Raw genomic sequence first — 24,971 nt, forward strand, 5'->3', positions numbered from 1 at the left:
GCGCGTAACCGTGGCCCAGGGTGATCGAGGTGCGGAGAGGCGGGCAGCGGGCGCGTGCGCGTGGTCGTTGCGTGGGCGCTGCTCTGGAGTCGGAGAGCATCAAGTGTGCGTGGGCCGGAGCCGGCGCGTGTGCCCGCAGTCGCTGTGCGCCGGGCGGGGGTGCCGCAAGTGCTTCGGGGCGCGCGCAGCCTCGCGCGGGCGGAGCGAGGAGGGATGCGTGCGGGAACTTTTCGCCCGCCCCGCAAGTCCGGGACCCGGCGTTCAGAGGAGCTGTCCTCCGCCGCCAGCCCCGAGTGCCCGCCCCGCCCCCACTTCCGCCTCCCGCCTCTTCCTCGTTCCCGGCTCCCAGGGCCGCCGGTCCCCAGGGAACCCCGCAGGCACAGCCCCACCCGGCCGGCTCTGCTCGCTCCCACGCCCCCGCCGCCGCCTGTCGGGAGCGCACCCAGCGAGCCAGCGGGGCGCGGGCGCTGCAGGTAGGGGGGAATGCGAGTTGGGCTCAGGTGCAGCGGACTGGGCCCCCGCAGCACGGGAACGTGGGGTGCCCTCCTCCGCCCGCCCCGTCTTCGCCCACGCGCCAGTCCCCTTTTAGGGAATTCTTTGCCTCTTGCCTCCTCCGGCGCGGGTGGGGCCGGGGCAGAGGGCGTTCGTTCTCCATTTCCCTGGTTCCTTCCCGGTGTCAGCCTCCTGTTTCCAAATCCCTAACTCTTCCCAGTACCTATGGTCGCGTAAACAACTACCTAGCTCTGGGAATTGGCTCCGCAGCCCCCGGTGGGCAATCCCTTCAACCTGGTAAGACCACAACGTCACCGGGAGGGGAGAGGAGAGAGGCGTCCGGGTGGCCCTGGGTCAGCGGCAGCTCCCTGGCGAGCTCGCCTCCCCTCCCCGCAGCTCCGCAGACCGCCCCTGAGGCCCTGGGTATTTTTAGCGTTGTGACCTGGGCGGCAGCTCTAAGAGCCTTTCTCGAGTCCGCGTCAGCGGCTCCCTTCTCCCTGGCCAGCCAGCAGCCACATCAACTCCAGGCACTGACTTGGCCCTGCCTGGTTCATTAGTTTCGGGTCCCTCTTGACCCCCAGTACTCGAGGACCTGGCCAGGAGCTGAGGTACACTGTGGCCAGATGAGGTTTTTTGGAAGATGACAGTTTGGTCCTCACCCTAGAGATTCCCCCGCTCCTGATGATAGATGGATTCAGAGTGGTGTACCGGGAATGAGAATGAATGCACAGAGCTGGCCCCAGAGCTCTGGTGTTCTGCAAAACTCAGTATTGGGACTCCAGATACCTGGTCTGAACTGTGCCAGTCCCCACCTGCCAGTTGGTACCTACTAGCTTGGGAAATAAGTCAGACAGATGTGTGAGAGGTCAGGACAGGCGCTCAGTTCTTTAGAAAGAGCCCTCCTTCACGAAGTAGTGTCAGTGTTTGAGGTAGGTAGGATGATCCCTTCAGGTGAGACCCTGGGACCAGAAAGAGGCAGAGGCAAGTCGGGAAGTTTGGTCTTTGCCCTCAGTGAAAGGGTTTGGAGGTGATGAGGATTGTGGTGATGGTGTGTGTGTGTGTGTGTGTGTGTGTGTGTGTGTGTGTGTGTGTGGTGTTGGGGGGCAGGAAGCATGGGGGAGGAAAGTTGCTCTAGTCTTTCTTTGGTTTTGTAAGGGGTGGGAAGAACCAGAGCCATAGCTCCTGGACTTTAAACCTATCTCACCCTGTTCTTCCTTGGCCTTCTGAGGGGAGCCGGGTCCATGAAATGGCTGGCCCCTCCCAGTCTTTCAGAAGGGCAAGTAGGCAGTTAGCCAGCACTGGCAGCCTTCATTAATGACAGGCTCTTGCGGTGCCTGGAACCGACATCCCCTTTGTGGAACCAGGGCCAGCTCTGCCTCTGTCTAAGTCTTGTTGCACAAAAGAGAAAGGCTGCTGAGGCCAGAGCTGTCCAGACTGGAGGCAGAGGCTATGCCGCTGGGATGCCAGCTTCTCAGGGGCTCCTTAAGCCTGGGCCCCTACTGCGTTCTTTCTCATCCCCACCACCGTGCTTGTCTTACTCCATTCCCACACAGGGACTGACATGGACCCAAATCCTCGAGCAGCCCTGGAGCGGCAGCAGCTGCGTCTCAGGGAGCGGCAGAAGTTCTTTGAGGACATTTTACAGCCAGAGACAGAGTTTGTTTTTCCCTTATCCCATCTGCATCTTGAGTCACAAAGACGTAAGTTTCACGTTCAAGGAATAGAGTTGGGGTAGGTTGGGGAAGATGTCCTGTGGCTCTCACATCTTGGGGGCCAGCTCCCTACCTATTTTTGTGGTCCAATAAACTCTGAAATTGGGACCTTACAGGTACGTCTGATCATCCTCTCAGCTCTAGCCTGGTCTGTTTACTCTACTTCTCCCTTGTGTGCAGCCCCCATAGGTAGCATCTCGTCTATGGAAGTGAATGTGGACACACTGGAGCAGGTGGAATTTATTGATCTTGCGGATCAGGATGGAGCAGATGTGTTCTTGCCTTGTGAGGATTCTCCGCCAACTCCCCAGGTGTCTGGTATGTCCCTCTGCTTTGGGGACCTGGGTACCATTTGGCCAGAGTTGGATATTTGGGCCAGAAATGAGGTTGTAGGCCTGAGCCAGGGAAGAATCTTAAGTAGAAGTTGAAAGTAAGTGTGTGCTAGCTGCTCTGATTGACTCTCGGGGGGACCTGGGGTATAGATTACTCAGGCAAAGTTCTAGCGGTGGCTGGCTTGTTTAGCTTTTACGTTTTTACATTTGTGAAATTAACATAATTACTATCAGAATTTTTGTTTTTTGTTGGTTTGTTGGTTTGTTTTTCAAGACAGGGGTTTCTCTGTGTAGCCCTGGCTATTGGTGAACTCATGGAGATCCACCTGCCTCTGCCTCCCAGTGTGCTGGGATTAAAGATGTGCACCACCATGCATGGCTATAGTATTAACTATTCTAATAATTTACTTTTCTTTTATGTTCATTAGTGTTCTGCCTGCATGCACGAGGATGTTGGATCTTGGATTTACAGACAGTTATGGGCTGCCATGTGGGTGCTGAGTTTTGAACCCAGGTCCTTTGGAAGAGCAGCCATCTCTCCAGACTGTATAATATTAAATTTTACTGATTAATTTACTAGGTTCTTAATACTGTGCTAGAGTACTTCACATGTTTTCTCTTGGCCATAATGTTCTGTCAGGGTAGGGAGTAGGCTCTTCATTTCATAAAGAAGGAAGCTAGGGGCTAGGGATGAGTTCAGAACCACAGTTTACACAATATGCTTGCCTGGCAAGTATTTGAGTTTGATTTTAGCACCAAAAAAAAAAAAAAAAAAAAAACCGGAATAAAAGAAAATTAGGCTCAGAGAAGTTCAGTCACATAGGCAGGAAGTCGAAAGCTGATATTCCAACCCTCTGCCTGGCTTCACACCCCGATTGCTTACCAAGTAAGACTCATACTCTTATTTTAAACTGCTACTGAGATCAGTTGCTCCTTCTGATAACGGCCCTCAGGAAACAGAGACGGGATGGGTGATCGCGAGTTTGAAGCTACAGTGCAGGACCCAGCCTGAAAACAACAAATGGCTCTTATTTCCTGACAAGCCTCCTAGACATTTGATACACATTCTTAGGATTTTACCCTAAAAACATAGAAATGCAGTGTCCTTTTCACAGGAAGAACAGTCCTTGGTAGGGAAAGTGGCTTGGCTAAAGCTCTCCAGGAAGAAAGGAGGTAGAGCCTGAACTTTGGGATCTTTGACTCTGGAACGTAAGATGGTACAGTGATGTGGAAGGGGCTGGAGGTCCTAGTTCTGGCTCCTCGCTGACTGGGGAAGTAATCCTAGACAGACGTATACCCACCCTCTGTACTTTTTTCTGGCCAGATACATATCTGAGTCCTCTAGCCCTGTATATGGCCCTGACTGGCTCTTCTCTTTGGGCAGGAGTGGATGACCATCCAGAGGAGCTGAGCCTGCTGGTACCCACGTCAGACAGGACCACATCCCGGACCTCCTCCTTGTCCTCTGACTCCTCCAACCTTCGCAGTCCAAATCCAAGTGATGGGGGAGGAAACACTCCTTTGGCACAGTCTGATGAGGAGGATGGGGATGATGGAGGGGCAGAGCCTGGACCCTGCAGCTAGCAGTGGACCTCTTATAGACTGGCCAATCTGGCTGTTCTCCATGGAGAGGAGACCCTAAGCCCAGCAGAGCACTCTGGAGAAGACCTGACACTTTCCTTCAGCACCAAAGGGAGGGAAGGATGGTGGCTGGTGTGCCTGAGAGCTAGCCTCCCCCGCTTACTGCTAACGCTGTCCTGCTGCCATGCCCCCACAGTGCTTTTCTTCTGAGGTAGGACTTCCAAGGGAGACTCTAGAGGTGAGGTGGGACAAGATGCCACTGTTTTCTTAGTCCCCTCCTGCCCCCAATGATCCCGTAGTCTTCCATTAGAGTCTCCTATGCCAGTGTCTCTGAGGGGAAGTTCTGAGGAGTTTACTTTTCAGTTATCCTGCCTCTATAAGTCCTTTTGGGAACAGGATATGGTATAAATAATAAATAATAATATATCACTCATTTCACCTCATTCTTCATATTGCAAAGATGCCACACCCACTGTCATTAACTAACTAGTGCCATAGCTCCATCACTCACTCCATTTTGCCAAGCAATACTTAGGAATTTCATATCTCCGCAAGGCATTTGGAATAGAGTTCCGAGTAAGATGAAGTGCTTTCCTGTTTTCACAGAGTTTACTGTCTGGTGGAGAACATCAGGTAAATATTATTCACAGTATAGTAAGTGACATGGTCAAGTCCTTCTCTGGTATCAGGAAAGAAAATCAACAAGATGGTTTCTTAAGCAGAGATCTAAAGGACATGAGTAGCCAAGCAAGGCAGAGGGAGAAGGATCCCACTGGGGAGAAGCTGCTGCCTTAGCACACTAAGTGGAAAGGCTGGGCTGGGTGTGGGGCTCATGCCTGAAACCTCCACACTTCAGAGGTGGGAGCAGGGGACAGCTTTGGCTTCATAGCATATTTGAGGCTAGCCTGGGTTTCATGAAAGTGTCTCAAAAGTAAAATAAGCAAAAAAACAAAAAAAGATAAGGAAGAAGAGAAGGAGGAGGAAGAAGAGGGCTAAAGAAGCTAAAAACACACTCGGTTTGGCTATATTGTTGGATTTGAAAATATACAGGGAGAGGTAAACGATGAAGGTCAGATTGTGAAATGCTTTGAAGCCTGTATTAGGTTTCAGTTTGACAGCTAGTAAAAGACCATGACTTAAGATACAAATTTATATCCTCGTACCGAAGAAGCCAAAAATATAGGACTCCTTGGGGAAGGTCCACAGTAACTGAACACCTCTGAGTTTTTTGGGTTGTTTTCCTTAGCCGTCCTGGGCACATAATGTTATTTCTTGCCTGTGCCTTGTGTTTAGGATAGCTGGCAAAGCAATAGCCAGCATGGCTTTGAAAATGGCAGAAAATGAGGTGAAGTAGAGAATGGGCAGAAAGGGCACAGCCTGGGGTCTGTTGTCAGGGTACAGCCTGAGGTCTGTTGTCAGGGCACAGCCTGGGGTCTGTTGTCAGGGTACAGCCTGGGGTCTGTTGTCAGGGTACAGCCTGAGGTCTGTTGTCAGGGTACAGCCTGGGGTCTGTTGTCAGGGTACAGCCTGGGGTCTGTTGTCAGGGTACAGCCTGAGATCTGTTCTTACCTGGAGGCTATAAGAAATGGTGCCCACTTATATTTTATTGCCCAAAATTTTATAACAGAAAATGTGGCATTTTAGACATTTTATAGACACTGTGACACAGCATTTTCTAGGAGAGTAAATTCTAGCTTTTGGAAAGAGTGATAACCCTTTCAAATCACTGAATTGCCACTGCATCAGATTCCAGTGTCACCTAACATCTCTGAGAAGCACTGAGTCTATCGGGAGGCTGGGATATCCCTTTTTTAAAGGCGCTCTACTGTCCTGTTCCTAAGGAGTAAGAAGATAGTAGTCATTTAGCAGTTTACATGGTCGGAGGCCATGTTACTGCATTTGGACTTTCTTGGGAATAATGAAAGATTACAAGTGGTTGTGTCAACTAACCCCAGAGATGCAAGGAGAAAGACCGCCGGTCCAAATCATCGTGACCAAATTAATTAAAGCAAGCTTGTTTATTCGTGGACCCAGGCTGTCTTCCCCCTAAAGGCAGGCTCCAAGAGATCAATATTGGAAATGGGGAAGATTTGACTTTTATAGCTCAGGGGTAAGGCATTCCCAAATGGGGGGTTTGGCAGCAAAATAGGGTTTCAAAAGCAGAACAAAAGGTGGTCATAACAAGGTAGTCATAACAACAGGTAGTCATTACAACCTTTAGAAACAAAGGTAGGGTTCTAAGATGGTCATGACTTTTTGAAACAAAGACATGAGTTGCTGTTTCCTGGGACAGGCTATGCAGAACCATTTATAATTGAGGTTACAGCAGGTGCACAGCACAATCCTTGAGAAACAGGTTTAATCACAAATAGGGATGAATGAGCCTAGTTGGTCTTCACTGTAAGATGACTTTATGGCCTAAGATGGAGGCAAGCTGGTTCATCAGTTGGACTTGCCTTTTTAAAAGGTAATTCTGACTGCAGTTTAGAAAATATACTGGAAAAGACAGGCTGTAGACAAAGAATGCAGTAATATATGGAAGTCATAACAGGTCCAGTAGGCTGAGGTAATCTCCCTACCTAGGCTCAAGCGAGATATAAACAAATTGACATTATTTCATGCCATGAATAGTACATGTTGGTATTTAACAAGTGTAAAACACAAATACAGTCTTGACAGGAAAAAGTCGCTTCTGTCATGGAGCTCAGTGTAGTGGAGCCCAGATGTAAATTTGCAGCTCTGACTGGTGCTGCAGAGCAGCCAGTCTATTCAGAGAGGTCACGGGGGAGTCTCCCTTGAGGAAGTGACATTGGAGCTGAGATCTGAATAACAAGCAGGAATAAGCTAGGGGAAGAGAGAACGGCTGGAAGGCCCCTTGAGGCTGGTTACAGGGATCAAGTGCCTGGAAACCAGAAGATTGCATTTATCAGAATAGGAGAGAAGAGTCAGGGTAGTTGTGGGGTAAGGGAAGGTGGAAGGTTGAGAAGACTTCAGAGGTAAACCTGGGCACCTTTTGATTGGGTGAGTTGGAAAGGAAGGGGACAAAGGTACAGTATTGTTTCTACCTCATGCTACAGGATGATTGTAGGGTGTGGGCTGAAATTGTAATAAATTTGTTTAGATGTATTGAGTTTGAGTGTGTTTGATACATCCGAGACAACGTGGTAAGCAGAGACCTGGCTCCGTGTGGAATCTGGGTAAAAGGATTAGAGTGAAAGAGGAAACACACGTGCTTTAATCAGTGCATGGATGCGAAGCAAAGCCGTGGTAAGAGTGAATTCTCCCAGAGAACACGGGATGAAAGACATTTTAGGACCCAGCCTTAAGGAACTCCAGTTCATTTTCACATTAAAAAGTCATTAGACTCCATATGCCCCCATATCAAACACTGTCTGCAGGAGGAATGACCTTTAGCCTAAGCCAAAGCTCCTCGGACTGATTGCTTCTTCCCACCACGAAGTCATTTTACAGTTACTGTTTCTAAGGATACTGAGAAGCTTGTGGGATCTCCAAGGAAGCGAGATTGTCCTTCAGCTCTCCTGTCTCTCTGAACATGTAGCATAAATCCCTATTGCCCAAAAGTCTCTGGGTTCAAGCTGAGATCATCTTTGAAGTTGGACCAGGGACCCAGCGTCCTGTAAAAATTTCTTGTAATCTGCTCCTATTACAGATAACGGTCCTTGTCTTATGGCCACCTTCCCTGAGCATAGTGAAGCTCTACCTCCTCTCTTGATGGGCTCATCCATGCTTCTGAGCCCACCCAAGCTCTGACAGGGCTTCTTGGGACCACCCCTCTTTCCTTCAGGGTGAGTGATGAGAAGCTGTACTTGCTTGGTTACCCTCAACATTCCAATAAATCTTTTCCTTCTAGCACACAATGCTAAGATTGTGAAGTTTGGGGCCAGAGCCTTCTTGGGGGAGGGATCTACAGTCCTCTTGAGAACTGGAATTGTTTGTGAGTCTCTGGGAAATCTCCAGTTGAGCTAGCATGAGCCCCAGTTCTGTCTGAAAAAGACTAGGGTCCGTGGGACCACCAGACCACTTCCTGGTAAGGACAATGATCTCTCCTTCTGCCAAACCACAGGGGCCTGGCTAGCCTTCAGAGGCTTCATCCACAGCTGACTGTTTGCTCAGACCATACAGTATCCTTGGAGACAACATGCCGTTTTAGAGCCAACTCCAAATTAAAGAGCCCAGCTTTCAGTCTTCCAAGCCACAGTGTGGCTTCGTTCTATTGCAAGGTTCACTTGTGTAGACATCCTGATAGACGGAGAAGAGGAAAGAATTGCTCTACAGGGGAAACAGAAAGGATCACAGGTCAGCAGAGTCCCTAAAACCACGGTCCTCGGGTGTGCAGAATGCTGCAAACAGCATGGTGATGTGAGGCCAGCAGGACTGTGGTACCGAGTCCATTTATTCATTCAGATATGACTGAGTATACCTGCAGTGTGCTGCCGTTTGCACAGACAACAGAAATACCCAGTTGGCCAAGAGCTCTTCCAGGAGCAGACATGCCACAGATTATGAAAGTAGAGCGAAATGAAGGCCAAAGTACACATGCGTGGATGACTTCGTCCTGCTACAGGAGGAGGAGGAGGAAGAGGAGGAAGAAGAGGAGGAAGAGGAGGAGCAGCAGCAGGAGGAGGAGGTGGGGGAAGGGGAGAGGGGCAAGTCTTCACAGCAAGAGGATGGGCCTTAGGATAATGTGAACAACTCAGGAGGAAACAGCATTAACTGAAATAATCATGATGGCGGCTTCCTTTGTAAAAATGTATTTGTAGCCATTATTCCTGGCTCTGTCGTTCACTGTGAGCTTAAGTTATCTCAGTTTTCATACTTTAGTTTTAGTTTGGGCCTTTTAACATCTATTACATGAAGATTGTTCTACTTAACTGATAGGGTTGTTTGAAGAGATGTGGCTGTTAATCTTCAACACGTATATAATTAACGATGACTCTAAAAGTAGTTTCTTTTAATTCCTTTTATTTGTATATCTGTGTCCATGGGGCCCTAAGGGCTTAAGATACCCTAGAGCTGGAGTAATAGGCAATTGTGGGGCAACCAGCATGGGTGCTGGGAACAGTACTTGGGTCCTCTGCAAGAGCTGCAAGCACTTCCAACCACTGAACTCTCTCTCCAGCCCTCTGAAGGTAGATTTTTACAGATGAGAAAAAGAAACTTTGAGGTTGCTCATACTTGTACATTTTAAAGGCCAGTGTGAGATCTGAACCCTTACCTAACGTCTGATCTCTCCCTTATTCCTGCATGTCTGACAGAATCAGAAACACTAGATGTGGAAGAATGAAGTCATCTTTTCAATAATTTTATTATTTTAGAATTATGTGTCTGTGTGTAGGTTCGTGTACATGGGTACAAGCGCCCTCAGAGGCTGGAGGCTTTGTCTCTCCTGGAGCTGGAGTTATAGGTGGTTCTGAGCCATCCAGTGTCAGGTACCTGGATGAGCAGTAAGTGTGCTTAACCACTGAGCCATCTCTGCAGCCACTAAAGTCATCTTCTTTAACAATTCGTCTCTTATTAAGTCTTTCTTGGTAGGACATCCTAATAACAAAGAGTGGGCTCTTCCTAGAAAGACAGCCGTGAGCTTCTTCAAGAGTCTGTCCACAAAATCGCTTATGAATGTCTCCTGAGGGCAAGTGGGAAAGCCACGTCAGCTCAGCAAGGGCACAGCTACAGCGCAATAGTAAAGGGTTTCAAGAAGGAGGTGTACAGAAGATATGTAACAGAGCTTTCCTGAGAGATGATAAAAGTGAGTGGATAACCAACATGAACAGTGCTCAACCCCATTAGTAAGGAAAATGCAAATTAGCGCTACAGTGAGACTGTCCTATGGATCGCTGTGTCCCCAGAGCTCTTGTTGTTTGGGGGTTTTTGTTTGTCTGTCTGTTTGTTTTGAGATGGAGTCTCACTACAGCCTTGGCTGTCCCAGAACCCACTATGTAGATCAGGCTGGCCTTAAACTCACAGATACCCAACGTTCCTCTGCCTTTTCGAGTGCTGGGATTAAATGCACCACTACACATGGTTAAACTCCCCTATTTTTAATAGAAAAATAAAATGACAGATTTTGGAGAAAGGTCTGAGGGTTTCTTATACTTTCTCTTTGCTCCAGCCATCCCATTCCCAAATATTCTCCCAAGGGACATGATAAACCTAAGTGTACAGACTTTAATTAGCCTTGTCAACTATGATCAAAACTGCCAAGCACTCCGATGCCCATGGAGTTTCTCCAATGGAGAAACTGGCTTATACATACAACGTCAGCACTACGCAGCAGTAATAACCTTATACACGTGAGAACATGAGTCCAGTCAGCACTGTATCCCTAGAGATGAGAGAAGGGTATAGAGTCAACTCCCATGAAGCTATGGTTTCTGTCTCCAAACCACAGTGTGGTTTCAAAATCATTCCTTTTAGGAAAGAACTCACAAAACCTTACACTATGCTACCATTAACATTTAGTCCCAGAACAGATTAATCTATGACAAGAATATTGGTTCTAGAATGTGTTCTGGGGATAGATATTGGCAGGAAAGAGGCATTAGACCATTTTCTGGGACTTTAGGTTTATGTTTGGGGGGTTCCCTCCCAATACTCATCGCTATGGTGGGTATGAACCCACAGCCTCATGCCTACTAGGCACTCTGCCACTGAGTTAGTTACATGCCCAGTCCCAGTTCCTAGGAATGTTCTGTATCTCTGTAAGATCTGGAGTTACAATGTTATATTAATCAAAACCCAGCTAATTCTGTGAGAGAATTTTGAACAAAACTAAATTCTAAGAACTCAGGATACCCGTGAGTCAAATTTACTCCGTGATGGCATCAAAGCTGTGACAGATGAGTGGGCTTGTTGGTGTGTACCCAGAGCAACACGTTATTGAAATTAATTTACATGATTGGAGAAACATGTTTATTTTAATAGCTGCTCATTCTTTCAATTTGGGCATGCACTTTATTTATTTTATTATATTAATCTTTTATTAAGACCACAGGGAGCGGGTAGGACAGGTCTGCCTTCAGGAGATGCAGGCTAGGTTTAGAGTAAATAGAGACACTAAATGGTTCTAGCCTGTAGTACCAGCACTTGGTACTGGAATGGCCATGCTGCATCTCGAGCATTTCCTAGCTGGTGGAAGCACCTCGAGGTGCGTCGGCCCTCAAGCCAGCTCTCCTCCCTGCCACACGCCCACACCCCTTCACGATGGATCAGACGTCCGTGTCCCTCCGGTAACCTCGGAGTGGCTTCCGGGAGGGTACCGGAAGTCCTCTCTCACCCGCGCTTCCTATTGGATGACCGCCTTTGGTGGGCGCGGGCGATGCTGGGAGGCGGAAGCGGCCGCAGGTATGGCGGCTGCCATGCCGCTCTGGTTGCCGTTGCTGTTGTTGTTGCTGGTGGGACAGGGCTGCTGTGACCACGCGGAGGGCCCACGCGACAGCCTGCGAGAGGAGCTCGTTATCACTCCGCTGCCTTCCGGCGATGTGGCCGCCACATTCCAGTTCCGCACGCGTTGGGATTCGGATCTGCAGCGGGAAGGAGGTGAGTTCAGCACCTGAGGAAAATTTCTCCAGCACCTTGCTTAGTTCTTAAAGAGAGCTATCTCAGGGAGCGGGGTCTGGGTCGCCACTCACCTGCCCTGGTTTCTTCAGTGTCTCATTACAGGCTCTTCCCTAAAGCCCTGGGACAGTTGATCTCCAAGTACTCTTTGCGGGAGCTACACCTGTCATTCACGCAAGGCTTTTGGAGGACCCGATACTGGGGGCCACCCTTCCTGCAGGCTCCATCAGGTGCAGAGCTCTGGGTCTGGTTCCAAGACACTGTCACTGAGTGAGTTCCTACCTTGCCTGTTACGGGCGGTGGAGGGAGTGTGGCAGGGCTAAGTGTTGTCATCTTGCCATTGGCCTTGAGATCAGCTACTCCAGTAGGTGGTGATCCCACGTAGCTAAAACTGATTTTGGAAGTAACAAATAATATTGCAGGGCTGGAGAGATGCCTTGGGCAGTAAAATGCTTGCTACTCAGGTTTGAAGAGCTGAGTTTAATTTCCAGAACCCACTTTAAAAGTCGGCTTGGTGGTGCGGGCTTGTAACCCCGTAACTGAGGAGGTGGAGACAGGACGAACAGGTTTGCTGGACAAGCCAGTGCACTTGAATCAGTGACCTCCAAGTCCAGTGACAGAACTACCCCCTCCCAAAACAAATTGCAGATGGACTGAAAGAGACATGTTGTTGACCTCTGCCCTCCACAGCTCTTGGCATCAGTACCCATACACATGCAACACAAAGAAATGACATTACCACTGAGTGACATTTTTTACTTTGCCAACTAAACATCCTCTCCTGGATACTTCTAAGTCTGAGGTACTACGTGCATTTTTCTAAAAGGCAAATAGCAGGTGGGTTGTAAGGCCACAGATAGTTGGCAGACTAGGTGGGTTTTTTTGTTTTTTTTTTTGTTTTTTTTTTTTTTTTTTAACACATTCACTTGTATTTAAAAAATAATTAAGACCCATGCCTAACAAAACACTTGTGGGATAGCACTGGGCTACAGGATGGTCTTTGTGAAGCGAAACAAGAGTTTCACTTTAAAGCAGAATCAAGTTTTTAGCTGTTGCCTGTGAACTACAGAAAATCTTCCGGTTGCTGCTGTGACCTTCCTAGAGTAGGATTTTTTCCATGCAGAGAATGCAGACTTATTTCAGCATAGGCCACAAAATACCAGTGACAGAGGGAGTTAAAGCATTGAGGAAACCCTGGAATGAGAATTTAAGGCTGCCTCATTTGCCTCTCAACTACCCTGCAAGGATCAGTCGTGCAAACATTACCAGGGTTAGAGCCCTGATAGGAAAGGTTAGGGTTTGTGGCAGATCTAAGAATCTGTGTGACAATCTGAAATAGTCACCATTCAGTCCCTATGGATTGTAACCATATGACAGTTCAGACTGTCACTTCCAAGAGAGATCAGACATTTGCATGAGAAATGTCATTTAAATATCAACAAGTAATTTTAACATTAATGGAATGCTATATGGGTTGACATTACACACACCAGATGTACCATGGTGCTTAGGATGATGTACTGCTGCCACCTAGTCATCTCCTAAAGGGACTTAAGTGGGGTCTTGAACACTCAGAAACACAACCCTGCAGACTGTGCCTGAGCAGAGTAGAAAAAGACCCTCGGCGGGGGATGAGATTGGAGCAGTACTTTGAAGGCAGCAGAACCATGAGCAGAGTGTTTCCAGGTAAGATGGACCACTTGAACAAAGACCTCTAGGGCTGCTGAGATGCTGAGAGAAAGGGCTAAGGAGGTGAGATGAGGCAAGGGCATCCCTGAGCAGGGGTGATGATGGTCTGACTCCCATCATCTGGCTTGTCTCACAGTTGAAAGGCAGCTTCATTCTACCATAGACTTGGCAGTCAGCTGTGGCCATATTAAGGAGGCCACACAAGATTTAGGGGTACAGAGCTATAACCACAGGCCAGTAAGTAGGTTTGTGTCTCTGTCTAGTGTGGATAAGTCTTGGAAGGAGCTCAGTAATGTCCTCTCAGGGATCTTCTGCGCATCCCTTAACTTCATCGACTCCACCAACACCGTCACTCCCACCGCCTCCTTCAAGCCTCTGGGGCTGGCCAATGGTGAGAAGGCCTGGGGCCATTCCTCCTTGTACCCACCACCCCAACATTTGCCTCCTTTCCCTGGGCCCCTCTTCCACAGCTGGGCTAGATCCCAAACATGACGGGTGTGCAGGTCCCAGGTAGCTTCCTAAGGCTGCTGTCTCTGCATTGCTTACTCCCTGGAGGGGGACCGCTTGGCAGTCATACCAGGGTGTTACAGTAGTGAGTGGGTGAGGTCACCCACATCTTTAGAGTGTGGCTTCTGAGGGACAGGACCCAGATATTCCCTTCATAGAGCTCTGTGTCCCTCAGACACGGATCACTACTTCCTGCGCTATGCCGTCCTACCTCGGGAGGTTGTCTGCACTGAGAACCTCACACCATGGAAGAAGCTCTTGCCCTGTAGTTCCAAGGTAAGTGTGAATGGGTGGAGGCCCACAAGGGGAAGGGAGTTGGCAGATGTCCTCACAGCTCGGCAGCCAGGGTATATTTAAGAGACTCTGTGCCCCCATGTCATGTGGGGTACTGACCAACCCTGTGTCTCTTCCTGTCTCCTCCAGGCCGGTCTCTCAGTGCTGTTGAAAGCAGATCGCTTGTTCCACACCAGTTACCACTCCCAGGCAGTGCATATCCGGCCTATCTGCAGAGTAAGTCATGGAGAATGAGGGTAGGTGTTATCAGTGGCTCAGAGAGGCAATGCAAGTAAAGCTGTCTGAGTCCAGCCGAGTATCGAGTGCTGGAGTGATACTCATTCCGTGGGGGATTGGCTGTGCACCAGGATAACTGAGTGGCTGCCTGGGGAGCAAGCAATAAATGTTCCTCATGGAGCACAGAGCAGGAACGGCAGCCTGGGAATGCAGCTGCTGGCTCACTCACTTGCCAGCTGGCATGACCTTGGGGAAGTCATTTCATTTCCCTGAACTTCATTCTTTCATCTGTCACATGAGAGTGATAGATTCTACTTTGAGGGTAGTTTTAGTGGTTCATCAGACTGATGCATATAAAGCTGTTGACATGGGATCTGGCTCAGGGTCGTGCTCCACAGGGAACAGTAGCAAGGTAACCAGAGTGAAGATAAGAAGAAACAGGTAGTGGAGTCTGTCCAAGCCAGTCCTTGGAGCTGCATGTTAGATGAGAGTATTGTCTCTGACTGCTACCATCTGGCTCTTATGACAGAATGTTCATTGCACCAGCGTCTCCTGGGAGCTGAGGCAGACCCTTTCAGTTGTCTTTGATGCCTTCATCACGGGACAGGGGAAGAAAGGTGAGCTGTCTTGACACCTCATCTCTCTCCACCTGTCGCAGCCCTGCTCTGTCTGCATGGACCTGCCTATCCTAAGCCTTGCTCAGCCCTGTTCTTTCTTCTTAGACTGGTCCCTCTTCCGCATGTTCTCCCGGACTCTCACAGAGGCTTGTCCATTGGCATCTCAGAGCCTAGTTTATGTGGACATCACAGGCTACAGCCAGGTACCAAGGTGTCTAGCCACACGCACGCCCTTCTTCCCTAACATTACCCTGCCCCTTTGCTTGCTTCTGAATGCTGCTCGTGTGTTACTAGGATAATGAAACACTGGAGGTGAACCCTCCCCCGACTTCCACATACCAGGATGTCATTTTGGGCAACAGGAAGACCTATGCTGTCTATGACTTGTTTGACACAGCCATGATCAATAACTCCCGAAACCTCAACCTCCAGCTCAAATGGAAGAGACCCCCAGATAATGGTGAGTTGATGGGCGTGGGGTTTGCAGCAGACTGAGACTATGTTTTTTTTCAAGTTCATAGGGGTTCAGACCCAACTCCCTGCCTTAATATGTTCCTGTTCTAACCCATACTTCCAAGCTGTATGACTGGGTAAGTTCCCAGCTTCACTCAGCGTTAGTGTCTATAACAGAACAGGGACCGAGTGGTCCCTAGTGGATGGGATGTAATGACTAATGTGAAACACAGAGCTGATTTGTTCATTCCGTTGGCCAGATAGTTTTAGATTCATGCCGTGCTGCAGACATAGACTGGTAAATAACCCTTATTTACTATTTATTTACCACTCGTATGTTGTAAAAGAGAAGCTTCGGTTTGTTAGAGCTGTCACCACAGGGACGGAAGAAGCGCCCTAGAGTACTGGTATGGCAGGAAGGGGACACAGTGCTGGCACAGGAGCACTGGTGTTAGTCATCATCTTAACCTGTGTGCGCGGGGGACGGTGGATGGTCCCAGAGCCCAGGCTCCCCAGGGCTGATAGCAGAGCTTTTCTGCGTCTACTCCCTGATCTGGGACTCTGAGCATGGCCAGAGCTGGGTGGGGGGAAGTGACTCTCTTTTAGGAACAGTTCAGTGTTGATTCTTTTTCCTCTTAGCAGAGGCCCTACCCGTGCCCTTCCTGCATGCGCAGAGGTACGTGAGTGGCTACGGGCTACAGAAGGGAGAGCTGAGTACTCTTCTGTACAACTCCCATCCTTACCGGGCCTTCCCTGTGCTGCTGCTGGACGTTGTGCCCTGGTACCTGCGGCTGTATGTGCACACCCTCACCATCACCTCCAAGGGCAAGGACAACAAACCAAGTGAGGAACTAACACACACACACACACACACACACACCCGTTCACCTCGGCTTTAGAGCTTCTCATCCCCCCCCCACACCCCTCCCCTCGTTCACCCTGGCTTTAGAGCTTCTCATCCCCCCCCACACCCCTCCCCTCGTTCACCCTGGCTTTAGAGCTTCTCATTCCCCCAACACACACACACACCCCTCCCCCCCGTTCACCCCGGCTTTAGAGCTTCCAGAACCACTTCTTAGTCGTTCCCAAAGTAAACCTGAAGGCTTGTGCAGGTGGGAACGAGAGGATTAGGAACAGGTTCCAAAAATGCAGCAGAAGGCTTCGCTGTGTTTGATTCAGAAGTAACTTCCTGAGCAGCCGCAGTCAGAACACAGACTCAGGCTGATTCCTAGAGCCTTAGTGTCTCCTCCTGAACCTGTAGGCACATTCCTATTCTTTCAAGGCAGAGTGGATCGGGCCAGGAGAAACAGGTTGTGGAAGGTGAGAGGGTGGTAGAGGTGGGGTGTATAGTTTCTTCAAGGGTTTTTTTTTGTTTGTTTGTTTTTGTTTTTGTTTTTTTTTTTGAGATTAAAGAGTTTGACTTGATAACACAAACACATCACTGTTAAGCATAAACTTCCCTTTCTTGTTTTTTCCTTCAATCATACATTAATATCAACATTCCAGATTTTAAAGGTTCCTACAGTCTTTAAAAGTTCTATCTCTTAGTTGGGCAATGGTGGCACACATTAATCCCAGCACTGGCAAGGCATAAGCAAGCAGATCTCTGTAAATTTGAGGCCAGCCTAGCCTACAGAGGGTAGCTAAGACTACACAGAGAAACTCTGTCTCAAAAAAAAAAAAAAAAAAAAAAAAAAAAAAAAAAAAAAGACCCAAAACAAAACAAAAAAGTAAATTAAGAAAAAAGGAAGAAAGAAAGAGAGAGAGAAAAAAGAAAATTTTGTGTCTTTAAAATACCCAAAGTCTTAAAATTAAAAGTCTCAGCCAGCCTGTGGTGTCATATACCTTTAGAGTTTGAAGTTAGCCTGGTCTACAGAGTGAGTTCCAGGATAGCCAGGGCTACACAAAGAAACTGTGTCTTATAAAATTAAACAAGTCAAAAAGTCTCTCAATTCCTATAAAATCAAAAACAAATACTCACTTCAAAGGAGAAGAACCTGGGCACAGTCATAATCTGAACAAAGCAAAACCAAACCCAACAATATAAATAGCTCAGTCTCCAGTGTCTGGGACTCACTCATGGTCATGTGGGCTCCTTGAATGGGCGTGGCTCACTTTCCTGACTCTGCCCTCTGCAGCACACACAGCTTGTCCCCTAGGCTTGGCTCCACTCCGCTGCTGCTGCTGTTCTTGGTGGCCATCCCATGGTACTGGCATCTCCAAAGTACTGGGCTCTTCTGCTACCACTGGGCTTCACTTTCACCAGTTGGCTTTCACATAGTGCCAAGCCTCAGGAGCTCCTATGACACCATACCTTCAGAACCAGCACCACCTAGGTCACTCTTACACTATTAAATTTTGTTACCCAACACTAGATATAACCATAGCTACCTCTGGAACATGGCTTCTGTGTGCTGACTCTCAGAAAACACTTCCCAGAAGATTTCACCTCATGATGCTAGTCTCTTCTTAATCACAGCTAATTGTTCAGCTCCAGCTGACCAGCATTTATTGTCCAGCAAAGCAAAGGTTTCACTTTAGTGTTTCTGGTCTTTTGTTAATCACGGCCAATTTTTGAGCTCCAGTTGGCCAGACACCACAGATTCTTCACACAAATGGCCTGGTAGAATCTTTGTTTCCCTTTGAAACTTCCCAAGCCAGGCCTCCATCATCCGCACTGCTCCTAACATTCTTATCCTCTAAGCTCCTACAGAGCAGCTCAGCAAGCTCTCGACACTCAATGTTTTTTCTACCCCAAGGTTCCAAAGTCCTTGTACAAACATGGTCCTGTGTGTCAGAGCAATACCTCACTCCTGGTACTAACTTGTGTCCTAATTAGGGTTTCTATTGCAGTAATAGAACACCATGACCAAACGCAAGCTGTGGAGGAAAGGGCTGATTTGGCTCACACCCCACATCTTAGTCCAGCATGAAGGACATGGGCTTCACTTTTTAGGGAGTCTCAAGTCCTGTGTTCTGCTCACTCAGCTGTTATTACTCACCTGCTGCATCTCCTGTGCTTCCTTCCTGACCCCCTAGCATTGCTGGGGGTGAGCCACGAGTTCTACCACTCAGCCTCCTTTCTCCCTTTTTAAAAAATAATGGTCCTACTGGTAGGAGCGCGGCAGGGATGACTGAGCGGGCTAAGAGCTGCGAGGCAGGGATGACTGAGAGGGCTAAGGGCACTCACCGCTATTTGAGCAGACCCAGCATTCACATCAGGCGACTCATAACTCCAACCCCAGGGCATCTGACCGCCCTCTCGCTTCTTGGGTACTGCACTCTTATACACATAGACACCCACAGACACGCATACATAAGCATAAAACAAAAATAATTTTAAAAAGAACTACTGAAACACATGATTGTGCTTGAGATTGAACCCAGAACCTCATGCTTGGTACATCTGTAACAGGTCACAGCTTTTGGTATTGATTCATTCCATCTATCCATCGTCCACCTACCCATCTGTCCATCCATCCCTCTGTCCCTCTATCCATCCACCCATCCATCCATCCATCTACCCAACCATCCATCCACCCATCTATCATCTGTCCACCCATCCATCCAACCATCATCTGTCCACCCATCCGTCCATCCATCATCCGTCCACCCATCCATCCGTCCATCCATGTATTTATTTGTTTGGTTTTGAAGCAGGGTGTCTGTGTAGTCCTGGTTGTCCTAGAACTTACTATGTAGACCAGCCTGGCCTTGAAGATCCGCCTGCCTCCCAAATGCTCGGATTAAAGGCGTGCCCCACCACTGCCTGGCCTAATTTTGTTTTTTAATTCACTTACAAAGTAACAGGTTTTCTTATGGCTCTCTCATACATATTTTTTTAAAGTGTTATTTGCTAAAACTGGGTCATCTGTTATATAATGTGCGTGAGGAGAACATTCTGGATTTGTCCTTGTGGTGCTAGTGACTATGTGCACCTCACCCCTGCATTTCTTGCGAGCTGGTATTAGATTTAGAAACCTGATTAGATTGATGTCCTATATTTTTGGCAAGAATTCCCAAGTGACTAAATTTCCTCTTGAATTATATCAGACAGTGATGCCTGGTGCCCCAGTTTAAATTTCATTATTTTATCGTTTGTTTGTTTATTTGTTCTGAGGCACGTGTCAGGGCTCAGAGGAGAGCTTGCAGGAGGTGATTGTCTTCTTCACTGTATAGGTTCCAAGGACTGAAATAAGCAAAGTTGTCAGGCTCGGTGGCAGGTGTCTTTACCCATGAGCCATCTCGTCAGCCAAGATGCCACAGTTTTAGCAATTTGAAGATTGGTGGGCTGCAGTGTCCATGGCAGTCTCTTTTAGCTGTGTCCTGGGATACAGGAAACATGTTCTCCCCTTTTTGAGAACCCACTTGTTTCCCTAGCTTGACTGTCTTTTTTGCCTCAAGGAAGATTGGTGGGAAATATAAGTAGTCTGAGTTTAGAAGTGAGTCAAGGTGGCTCTTGCCTCCATCCAGGTTATATCCACTACCAACCTGCCCAGGACCGGCAGCAGCCCCACCTCCTGGAGATGCTCATTCAGCTGCCAGCCAACTCTGTCACCAAGGTCTCCATCCAGTTTGAACGAGCCCTGCTCAAGTGGACAGAGTATACACCAGACCCTAATCACGGCTTCTATGTCAGGTGGGATCTACCCCAGTAACCTGCCCCCACTTCTATCTCTTAACCTTTGGTGGGAGGAGCTAGTGAAGAACACAGCCCGTCTGTCCACTTCTCTGCAGCCCGTCTGTCCTCAGTGCCCTTGTGCCCAGTGTGGTGGCAGCCAAACCAGTGGACTGGGAAGGGAGCCCTCTCTTCAATACCTTGTAAGTGTGACCACACCCTTCTGCTATTCTACAGTCATGTGAGCCAGTCCTCTTGAAAATCCTAGTGGTTTATGACATTTGTAAAGATGTAGAAAAGGCTAAGACAAATAGGTGAGAATAGTAGCATGCACCTATCAAACTGAACATCAGCAGAACTCTTACCTAGTGTCAGGGACTTCAGAGCGCCTGATAGTCATACATCCTGGCCTGTCCCCTGTGCTCACAGCTATGGGCAGATTGTTCTAGATAGCAATGGTGGTGGAGGTGGGGGTGGCGGCATGCAAGAGGTTACCTATTCTTTTGAGGAGAGCCACTAAGGCTGAGACTAAGGCAGTAGACAAGGCGGGCCCTGTGCTTCCATGCTGGCCCTCTCCTTTGACCAGATCAGGTGAGCCTGTGCTCTCCAGTGAGGTACTTCCTTACTAGGCGTCAATACGAGGACCTGCAGCACAAGCTGTGGAGGAGAGTGGGAGACGGGAGCGAGGGGCGGCAGTCCTGTCTCAGCACTTCTTCCCATCCCTAGGTTCCCGGTGTCTGATGGCTCCAGCTACTTTGTACGACTCTACACAGAGCCCTTGCTGGTGAACCTGCCCACCCCCGACTTCAGCATGCCCTACAATGTGATCTGCCTTACATGCACTGTGGTGGCTGTGTGCTATGGCTCCTTCTACAATCTCCTCACTCGAACCTTCCATATTGAAGAGCCTAAATCGGGCGGCCTGGCCAAGCGGTTGGCTAACCTCATCCGGCGTGCTCGTGGTGTCCCCCCTCTCTAGTTCCCCCTCTTCTCAGCAACTGCAGCTGCACACTCACCAGCCCCAAGGGAGCAGGGCAGGACTTTTTCTGCCACTCCCTCTGTCTCCAGAGTTTGCTTTTGATGGTAACTCCCCCTGGATCTGGTCTGGGCCAAGGTGTGGTTTCCAATGTGGTAGACTTGAGCCAAATCCCATTTCCCTTCCTCATCTGTGGCAGCCACGCTTCTACCTACAAGGGACTCGTGCTGCTTTATACTGGACAGCCTAGAGAGGCTTCCATCACTACAGGACATTCTGATGGCCCAGGTAATGGGGTGCAGTAGAGCTTGTGGTACTGTGTGGGGGCTGAATTTACTGGTGTAATAAAGTGGCTGCCTCCCTAGGTCATTGCTGCCTCCCTGAGGCCTGGGAAGGGTTCCAGCTGAAGCCCTGTGAGGCATGCTGGGCCCACCGTTGCCAGAAATGCCTTCTCATCTCTGTATCCTCACCTCTCTCGTAGTGACTCCCCAACTCTGTTCTGGCTGGGAGTTTTTCTGTAAATATAACCTATGATCATGAAATCCTACTAGCAAAGGCAGAGCAGTGTGGCCAACTGCAGTGTGTCAAAATGGCTGAGTCTGTGTGTGCCTGAAAACGTTTGGTATTAAGGGCCACTCCTTATCTGTGCAGTGGTGTTGCACCTCTTTAATCCCAGCACTTGGGGGGGCAGAGGCAGGTGGATTTCTGTGAGTTTCAGGACAGAAACCCTGTCTCAAAAAACCAGAAGAAAAACAGGACCACTCACTAGATGACACACTAGCTCTGCAGTCTGCCCTTGTCCACCTCCTTTTAGAGAACTCTGGGTTCCTGTTGAACAAGTTCATAAGCAGTAAGCCTCCCCCAAGCCCCAGCTGCTCCAGCATACTCGAGTTAACTTGTTCTCTCCACCCATAGCCCATGGTTTCCTCCCAGTGTGTCAGTTTGACAAAGTACATTGTTCATCAACCACACACCCTTAACGGCCTGGCTCACTCTTGCTTCCAAAGCTGCAGAAGACATTGCTTCTTCCTCCGGGAAGGCTCTGATGTGCCAGAGTGCCATCAGTGCCCTCTGCCTGTCCTCCCACAGGCCCTTACACTGTCCCTTGTTGTCACCAGTGCTCCCTGCAGGACTTTCAGCAGGATGTGGCCCATCTCAGGACACACCACCAGTGTCCAGCAGTGCAAGCATGGGAGTGAATTCTGGTCTGGAATCCAGGATAGAGATGGGGGCAGGGACATCCTGAAGTTCTGTAGGTGTGAGCTTAACAGTAGACCTAGGGTATCAGGTTCAGCCCAGCCACTGGCTGGGCCACTTGAGTCTTTCAGCAGTGCAGGCATCCAGGCACAGGAGGGAACGGTGCTGGGCTAGTCCAAACTCAGCGCAAAAGCAGCTTGTTAGACATTTCTTCTTGCACTTTCTCCCCAAGTAGCAAATAAGCAGGCTGTGAGGGTCGTGAGTGTGGCTGGGCCAGGAGCAGTGCATACAACTGGGATCTCAGTGCTGCGGGCTGCAGTTAGTATTGGGAGTTTAAGGCTCAGTTGGGCTACATAGACCCAGTGTTTAAAACAAAGGAGGAAACAAAGGCTGGGCATATTGGCCAGTGCCTTTCATCTGAGCACTAGAGAGGCAGCAGCAGGTAGATCTCTGAGTTTGAGGTCAGCCTTGTCTGCATAGTTTCAAGACAGCCAGATCTACATAGTGAAACCCTGTCTCAAAACAGAACAAACAAAAAGAAAAAAAGTTGGAAGGTGGGGAGGGGGGTGGCTCTCGTGGCAGCTAAGTGAGGTGAGATGATGGCCAAGCCAGAAGAGCATGAGGTTGGCCTGATTCTTCTCCAGCATGTCAGCTCGACTGCCCTCCACATGCTGGCTGCCCCTGATGTATAACCACCTCTCCCAACATTCATTTACCCAGCTGCCCTCATCTACTTGGCTTCTCCATCTGATGGCTAGAATCCCCACTGCTGAACTAGTCGTAGTCCCTGTCCCACTGAGATGTGCTCCCTGACAGTCTCCCTGTGTCAGTGACGTCCTCTTTCCACCAATCCAGTCCTTGGAGGCATCTTTGATCTTGTCTTCTACATCTAATGTGTACCTTGAGAACAAATTCAGAGTGTAACAGCTTTGTGTACGTGGGCGCATATGGAAGCAAGATGTCATGGCAAGTGTCATTCCTCAAGGACTGTCCACCTATGCTTTTTTATTGTGTGTATGTTTTATCTGCATGTCTCTGCATCACTTGCATATGGTGCCCATGGAGACCCTGTGACGGGGTTACAGATTGTGAGCAGCCATGTGGGTTCTGGAGATGAGAGCCAAAGAGCAGCCTGTGCTCCTAAGCGCTGAGCCCTCTCTCCAGCCCACCACCTTCTTTTTTGAGATGGGGTCTCTCACTGCTTTGGAATTGGCCAAGAAAGCTAGGCTGGCCAGGCAGCAGGCTGCAGCGATGGGCCTGCCTCTGCCTCCTGGGATTACATGGACATGGCGCCATGCCTGTCTTACAGGTATGTGTTCTAGGGATAGAACCCTGCTCCTTGCTTGGACTCAGCATCTCCAGCCTTCCTGACTTCTTCCTTCAGGAGTATTCCTGGGCATACCCTATTTGTAGCTGCTGCCCAAGCCCAAGCTTCTTCCTTTCCTGATTGTTTTTCACTCTACTCTGACACCTAGCATACTGTGAATGGTAACTGGTACTTCTCAGCCGCAGCGCCTGGATGGTCAGTAACTGGTACTCCTCAGCCGCAGCGCCTGGATGGAATTTGCACTTGGAAGGTTAGAGGAATGTGAGACACCTAAGGTCCTGGAGAAAGCTCCTTGCTAAGCAAGTCAGGCCAGCCAATTGTCAGCTCAGAATCCTGAAATGAAATTCTGAATATATGTGTATTGTTGACAAGGGCCAATACGGTAGACCCTTGGGAATTGGCAAAGCCTTTCTGGTCCAAGTATAAATGTTGACCAGAGTTTGCAACCACAGCTTCCTTCTCCCAGAGAACTGCAACCTGAGACTGCTCCCCTACAGAGACCTCCTACTGAGATGAGCTAACCCCAACTGGGCTCTGTCCTGGATAGGCATGCTGTTGCGGTTTTGCTTTGTGGAGTGTGGGTGCTGCTGAGAGCATTGCCTACCACCTTAGCTTCTCCCTCTCCCTCTGCCTCTTCCTTTCCCTTCCCTCTCTGCCTTCCAGTCCTCCCTCCCGTTGCTCTCTCTCTCTCTCTCTCTCTCTCTCTCTCTCTCTCTCTCTCTCTCTCCCTCTCCCTCTCCCTCTCCCTCTCCCTCTCTCTCTCACTTGCTCTCTCTCTCTCTCCCTCCCTCCCCCCGCCCCGCGTGTGTGTGTGTGTGTGTGTGTGTGTGTGTGTGTGTACCTTTTCTTCACTCCCCTGTTCAGCCTAGCTTCCAGGACTAGCCTGAGCTGCACCTGGCTTCCTGGCATCCCTGCCCTGCCAACCCTTGAGTGACTGTACTTGGGGCAGACCATTTCCTTTAAGCTCACTAAAGGCTTCTGCTGTGGGCCTGACGGTGGTCTTCTCCAACGGTGTAGCACAAGGCAGTAGCATCTGGGGAAAGGGCTAGAGGTGCCCAGTCAGTCGCTTGGGCATTGTGAGTGGGGCTAGAAGTTGGGGTAGGTGGGAGGGAGAAAGGAATGCTTCTGTCCTGAGAACTCTTAGGGACAGATTAGGAAGGAAATGGGGCCCTGAAGATGCCGAGCAGCTGCTGGAAGCGTGTCACAGCTTCTACTGTACCTTGTAGCCTGCTTCCATTCTCTGTATTAGATGTCTGCATCTGTTACATGCCTACCCGTATAGTGCAGCACACTATGTTGGATTCCTTGTGAATTATAGGAGCACAGGGAACTCTGTCTTTGCTTCTGCTAGTCAACCCCACCCCCAAGCATCAAGAATACAAGGA

The 24,971-nt window shown here is 49.1% G+C and overlaps 3 protein-coding genes across 5 annotated transcripts in view; all 3 read left to right on the forward strand.

Annotated features, from left to right (window-relative positions):
* Sys1 (SYS1 golgi trafficking protein) overlaps positions 1 to 2,192 on the forward strand; it is a 26,130-nt gene extending 23,938 nt beyond the window's left edge. The window contains exon 4 of the mRNA XM_076930207.1: positions 2,046 to 2,192. Within this exon, the coding sequence (XP_076786322.1) occupies positions 2,046 to 2,052 (7 nt within the window). The 3' untranslated portion in view covers positions 2,053 to 2,192. The remainder of the gene's footprint in view (positions 1 to 2,045) is intronic.
* Positions 2,053 to 4,550, forward strand: Dbndd2 (dysbindin domain containing 2). The gene is made up of 3 exons (XM_034496480.2): positions 2,053 to 2,192; positions 2,385 to 2,522; positions 3,921 to 4,550. The coding sequence occupies exons 1-3, from the start codon at positions 2,054 to 2,056 to the stop codon at positions 4,118 to 4,120; spliced, it is 477 nt and encodes a 158-aa protein (XP_034352371.1). The 5' UTR covers position 2,053; the 3' UTR covers positions 4,121 to 4,550.
* Positions 4,551 to 11,430: 6,880 nt separating this feature from the next.
* Pigt (phosphatidylinositol glycan anchor biosynthesis class T) lies at positions 11,431 to 21,426 on the forward strand. Of its 3 annotated transcripts, none has more exons than XM_034495332.2 (12): positions 11,431 to 11,674; positions 11,785 to 11,962; positions 13,645 to 13,772; positions 14,064 to 14,164; positions 14,312 to 14,398; positions 14,928 to 15,015; positions 15,121 to 15,218; positions 15,310 to 15,475; positions 16,108 to 16,311; positions 19,942 to 20,107; positions 20,206 to 20,289; positions 20,813 to 21,426. In XM_034495332.2, the coding sequence occupies exons 1-12, from the start codon at positions 11,482 to 11,484 to the stop codon at positions 21,063 to 21,065; spliced, it is 1,746 nt and encodes a 581-aa protein (XP_034351223.1). In that variant the 5' UTR covers positions 11,431 to 11,481; the 3' UTR covers positions 21,066 to 21,426. The 3 variants fall into 3 exon arrangements, with proteins under 3 accessions (XP_034351223.1, XP_076786319.1, XP_034351224.1); XM_076930204.1 differs by having other exon boundaries at positions 11,439 to 11,674; positions 20,183 to 20,289; positions 20,813 to 21,030; XM_034495333.2 differs by having other exon boundaries at positions 11,440 to 11,674; positions 16,111 to 16,311.
* The last annotated feature ends 3,545 nt before the right edge of the window (positions 21,427 to 24,971 follow it).

Source organism: Arvicanthis niloticus, chromosome 2, assembly GCF_011762505.2.
Source record: "Arvicanthis niloticus isolate mArvNil1 chromosome 2, mArvNil1.pat.X, whole genome shotgun sequence".
Lineage (NCBI taxonomy): Eukaryota > Metazoa > Chordata > Mammalia > Rodentia > Muridae > Arvicanthis > Arvicanthis niloticus.